Source organism: Daktulosphaira vitifoliae, unplaced genomic scaffold (genome assembly GCF_025091365.1).
Source record: "Daktulosphaira vitifoliae isolate Bord-2020 unplaced genomic scaffold, ASM2509136v1 Scaffold_1, whole genome shotgun sequence".
In the NCBI taxonomy this organism is placed as follows: domain Eukaryota; kingdom Metazoa; phylum Arthropoda; class Insecta; order Hemiptera; family Phylloxeridae; genus Daktulosphaira; species Daktulosphaira vitifoliae.
The window spans coordinates 48,120,641-48,126,967 of record NW_026099572.1 but is presented as its reverse complement, the minus strand read 5'-3'; the positions used below and the strand labels follow the sequence as shown (position 1 = coordinate 48,126,967).

Sequence of the window (6,327 nt, the reverse complement as noted above, 5' to 3'; positions counted from 1 at the left end):
TACAATAAACTGAAAATCATTTAAAGCGCTGACGAAAATTATCCCAAGATGTGTGTTGGTGCACTATACTCGCCGATAGACTAAAATGAATTTTAAATTTGATTTTTTTAAAATAAACACTTATCATATAATTACTAGGTTTATGTCAAATTTTTAACACCTTAATTTTATTGAATCAAACTATAATAATTATTAAATTATGAATAATTGATCAGTATTATAATGTAAGATCAATATTTTGGCACTTGTTAAATGATCAAATTATTTCGTATATTTTTCTAGTGTACTGTTATAAAGTGTAAATTTGATAAACAACAACAAGATAGAAAATTAATCTATAAGAAAATATCTGGTTTATTTCTATGCTTACAATTTAAAACATTTTTTATTCTTACAACTACTAATAAAAAACATGCCTTAATTAAATGATTTCCAAATTATTGTTTTAAAGCAATTTAAAAAATTAAAAGTTTAATTTATATGAAATAAGACAAATACAATATGTAATAAACTCTAAGCTCATAGTGATTTTAAAAATCGAATTTGCTTAGAACAAATTTTTTATAGGATTACAATATTTAAACGGTTTACCGTAACAATAATATAACCGCAAGTTGTGATGACACGATGTACAGATTTTAGTTTGACAATATTTATAACTCATGTCACGAGAGAAAAAGGTAACTATCGAACGAAGACGATAAGATAAGTTGACAACTAGGCGGCTAGAATCCAAGAGAGCGATGATTTGTCAAGTGTATATTCGCTACCCTAGCGGATTTAATGATAGAGTGTGCTAGGCGAAAACAATTGGGATAGTCTAAAAAGTTATAAAAACCTATAAAATATGAAACTTTATTCAGAGTCATTCAATTAATAGAATATTAGGTATATATTGGGATAATTATATATTGGGAAAATGCACGTAAAAATTTTAATTTATTTTTCTATGTGAAATAAGATATAATAGGCATATGGTAACTGAAATAAGTGATGTAAGTTTTCGATTGAATGTTATTAATATATCGACTGAAAATTACATCTGTTGTGGTTCTTGATCGAGTTGTTGGAGTTTTCGGATCATTATTCATTGATAAATTGAGATTTTCACGCAAACATTTTTNGATCATTATTCATTGATAAATTGAGATTTTCACGCAAACATTTTTTTTAATAGTTCTTATCTATCTGATGCAATATTAACATTTAAGTTCATCATGATGATCATGATTATGATCCACTCAGAATCATAGGCAATTTATCTTCTCCCCTGCCGAGTAATGCTGCACCTTTAGTAGTAAAGATAAGCAGTAATCTATTTAAAAAATAAACTATGTTTTTGATTTGGTGAGATATAAACTGCTACAATGATGATGAATTGTTCCTTTTATTCAAGAAAGAGCGAGTCTTGTAAATTCATCACAAAGGCACCTCGTGGAATCAGATGTTATCCTTCCATGTTAAAACATCAAATCTTCATTATTTTTAGTAATAATTTAGTGAAGATCAGTAACTCGTGACAAAGCTACATATAGCAACGATTGCATGTATTTTTTGTCGTATTCATACACCACTTCAGCATATACATACTTCCTTGCGATTTATGAATAGTCGTTGCACAAGCACAGATTACAGGCAAGTGAGAACGCATAACACAGTTGGTTTTGCTTTGATTCAAATTTATGGTGTATGATCTCCTAGTGATTGGAACTGCTGTTCGGCTAATGTTATTTGCGGTCATATGACCAGTAAACTTTCTCCTAATTTTATTTCCGATATTCGGACAATGAGAAAAATCGAGCCACACAGCAGTCACTTCTTCAGCTTCATTTCGTTCAAGATGGACTAGCTCTCCCACCACACCATTTGCCAAACCGTCACATACATCAATATTGGTTGTTATCAAATAATGAATATTTTTGACAAATACCTGTATCAATTAGTGACATATTATAGAATTTTTACCGCAAGAGAGCTTAATTATTTTTGAAAATATAGAGCTAAATTATAATATTAAATATACTATACAGATGACCATTTTGCCAACCGTGACGTTCGATAATCTGTTTTTTTTCGGGCCCTCTATAAAGAAGTTTCACTTCAAAAATATAAAAAAGCTCAGTTACGCTTGCACATTAAGGTGGTCCTTATTTTGCAAGTCTTATAATTTGATGTCAAGTGATCGGAATATTGTTCTATCAGCATTCAGAAAATATTAGAGAATTTTGAGAGTACTTGGTCAACCTCTTCACGTGCCTCAAAATTATATACTTTACTATGAAAAAAAAAATCGAAATATACATTTTCTTCTTGGTGAAAATGGCTACCATATTCAAAAATATGCTATTTTTGTGTTAAAATTCTGGGTTTTGTACTTTAATTTATTTAAAAATATCATACAAGGGAAAAACACTGACTTTCATGAATATTATATAATTTAATTGACATAGAATAAAGTTCATAAAACATAAGAAATTAAACTTATTAAAATTTTTTACTTTTTTATAGTCAAAAAAGTAATATTTAAATTTGAATTAGCTTAAATTGCTAATAAAGTTCTACTATTTCTGTACGTATATTTCGATTAAGTTTTATAAATTATAAGTGTAACATATGAATATACATATATATTTATAATATATAAATATATAAAGGAAAATGGTCCAATTTAAAAAAAAAGAATGTCGAATGAAAGAAATATATAAATATTATTTCTCTTAAAAAAATTATAACGATCCATATATTTTTCAAAAAGTTAAAAATATAAAAAGGAATTTTTTTTACAAAAATCGAATTTTTTTTTATTAACTTTGATGATTATCATCATTAAAGTAAAATAAAGTCCAAAATTTTTTTTCCTTTATAAAGTATATTACATAAGATTTAATTTAAGATGTATACAAAAGTATCATATTTTCCAAACACTTTCAATAATTAAGTTGAAAAAGTTCTACTTTCTATATGAATTTTTAAATTTTGATCCCCCCCTGTATTAAAGGAAATGGTCCGATTTAAAAAAAAAAGTACGTCAAATAAAGTTAAGTTGAAAAAGTTAAATTTTTGTGAAAAATTTGTGAGCTGAGAAAATGTGATAACAGACACAAAAAAAAATAATAAAAAAAAACACATCATATTAAAATTAATACCTTCTGAGCTTCGCATCGAAGCTAAAAACATTAATGTCAAGAGTTTTGTTATATTAATATATTAAACCTTAGTCCGGTAAACCTTAAACGTAAACATTTTAGTTAAAATTATAACAAGTAATTTAAAAACCGGGAACTTTTTTATAAATATTTCTGGTTTTAACGCTTTTTAAAAAATAAAGTTGAAAAGAAGCTACCTTTTTATAGCTAGATATAAATATCTATACAAATTTACTAATCATTAATAAATCAAATTAGTTTATTTTTTCTATAATTTCAAAAATTGCCATTTTTTAGCTTTTATTTTACAAAAAAATTGGATAGGACTAATAACAAATTTAGGACAAGTGATCCATTGAGTTTTAAATATTTTAATACATACAGTAAGTATGGAATGCATACCTATAATATACGTACACCAGTACGAGCTACACACACTTTTATACCTATTCTTTTTTTATTTTTTTCCCCCTTTAATCGAATCATTACTTTAGGGCAACTCTAATACTTATTCATACCCCATTATCTCACTCCATGCATATTTGTTATGTTCTCTATTTTTCCATGTATTTCATTTGTTTCTATTTTGGAAAAAATGTGCATTATAGGATGTTTTGTAACAATTCACTAAGTCATTATTAAAACTTAACCTTTTGCTTATGCACTCTATTGTGCCGTGGAGCATACAATAATATTTAATTTCTAATAAAATTTCTAATTTTGAGTTAGCTATGAAGTTTTAATTCGACAAGTATGATTGTTAAGGCTCAAACGAGTTATGTACTGCGCTCTATGCGTGAAGCTGGCACCTAAAGGCTATGCCAAATCACATGGCCGGGTTACTCTCATTTCCTCCACCTTCTTCCTCTCACTTTTAAATATTAGGTTAAGATAACANCTCTCACTTTTAAATATTAGGTTAAGATAACATTTTTTGTAAAAAGAGTTAGTGTATGTTTAATACTGAGTTCAATGTATATGTGTATTTTTGTTGAGTAATTTGAGCAGATATTTATTAGGTGTTGTTGCAGCTGGCCAGTGCACACATATATCAGCGTTTCTGTGAGTTTCTTTTAACAATATTTATTTTTATTTATTTTGAGTATTTTTTCTAACAATAAGGCTAAGGGGATACATACAAGTCAGCAGAGTTCTGATACCAGAGTTTAATTATATATTATTTATTTGTAATTGAGCATACGTGAGCAACTAGTCATTTAGAGAGAGTAATCTATACAAATATTATTGTAGTCAATTTTTTAAAACTCACAGTTACCGAATTATTTGACAAATTATTATAAACACTTATTGATTTATTTCATTAATTCTATTATTTATGTATTGAAATATTTTAGTTTATGTATGCTAGAGTTATAAGGTTGTTTATTGTTGAGCCAAGAGGGTTATTTGTTGTACATTATAATTTGATTTGTTTTTTATTAGTTACCAACCTTTATTATCATTGTTTTTAAGGAGATAATTTTTATATATATTATTTATTTATTAGTTTATATTTATTGTTAAATTTTTATAGGTTTATTTTGTATAATAATATTCAGAGTTTATATATATATATATTTGATGAGTTTTAAAACTATCTAGTCATTGTTTTTTATTCATAGTTTAAGTTACTTATGTTACCTGTCTCACACACCCTCTTGTTTCCTGTAGACAACCTCTCCGGCTTCAAGTAAGGTGTGTGTGTGAGCAGACGATCCTAGTCAACTATACAGTCCACTTATTCCTAAAAAAGAGTTTACAGGTGCCGGGGTAAGCGGCATAAGATTTGTTGCCCCCACCCTAACAATGATTTTATTTTTTTGTTGTATTGTAACACAAAAATACTTACATTCCCAAAATAAATTATAATAAAGCAAATACACATAAATAATAATTGTTCATATTTGTATTAATATATGTAAATAGATTATACATATAAATTCAAAGAAATAATAGTATAAGGCTTATACGAGTAAGTTACTTCTTATTGTGCGATTACAATTATTTATTATGATTTTCACGCGATTAATGTTTTTCTTTATACTAATATGTCTTGAAAGTAGTTGTTTTAATTCGATGAATCCAGATGATGAATTAATTCGTCAACAGGTTGTTGATTTTAATAATATTATTGATTCTAAAGGATGGAAATCAATAAATTGTTCTATTTTAATGTACAAACCGCCTAGTGAATATGTACAAGCCAAGGATATAATTAAAAAAATTCCTTTTGTCAATGATGTAGATAAAGATTCCTTGGATATTGCAAAGTTAAAACTTTCAAACGCATTAAGTTGTTTTTATGGTAATGTGCTTTTGAATTTACAACAATTTTATTGCAATGCACTGCCTGCAAATGAATTTTTAACACCGGTATTGTCACGCAAATATAAAATTTTAATCGACATTTTTATTATGTTTAAACCATTACTGACTTGCATCGATAGTGCACTAAAATGTTTTGAATGTGTCTTACAGAAAAAAATACTCGAAATTCTCAAAATATCTTTAAATTTCATTGAAAAGTTGAATTATTTAAAAAAGAACACAGAAAGTGATATATACGTATATGAAAAATTTACTGATCCTAATATAAAAGATATAAATTACACTACGTATAATGTTGACATAATAAGATACGAAAATATCATAAGCCAATATTTTAGAGAATTACTAAATGTTTATCATAAGGAAGATGAGCTATCAAAATTTAAAATAAAAGTTCAGGAAAGTGTTAACTTGTTTTGCAAAGATTTCAATTTTTTCCAATAGGGATTAAACATAATATATACATTTTTTTGTTATTTTTTCTGTATTTTGTGATCTACTAACAATAACTATCAATTAAATTAATATTTCGCTATCTCAAAAAAAAAAAAAAAAAAATTTAAATCATATTTTTTTTTAAATATTTTTTTCATAAATATTTAGAAAAATTAATTAATAGCATTTGTTTAGCCTTAAATTAAATTGTTTCACTCATTGTAAGTTAAATAAAAATTAAAAGTTCCATTTAACTGAATGATAATTATGTTTAAATCATCGATTTTGTGTTAGAACATTTTCAATTTTAAGTGACGAAGTAATATATAAATTTATTAATCTAACTGAGTAATGTATTTTCTAAAAACATATTTATAGTCAATTATTAAATGCACTTTTTTCTTAGATAATATTATTT

General features: G+C 26.0%; 1 protein-coding gene across 1 annotated transcript in view; it reads left to right on the top strand.

Moving 5' to 3' along the window:
* LOC126893916 (uncharacterized) overlaps nt 1-6,086 on the top strand; it is a 15,412-nt gene extending 9,326 nt beyond the window's left edge. The window contains exons 7-8 of the mRNA XM_050664469.1: nt 5,233-5,519; nt 6,078-6,086. Of these exons, the coding sequence (XP_050520426.1) occupies nt 5,233-5,519; nt 6,078-6,086 (296 nt within the window). The remainder of the gene's footprint in view (nt 1-5,232; nt 5,520-6,077) is intronic.
* The last annotated feature ends 241 nt before the right edge of the window (nt 6,087-6,327 follow it).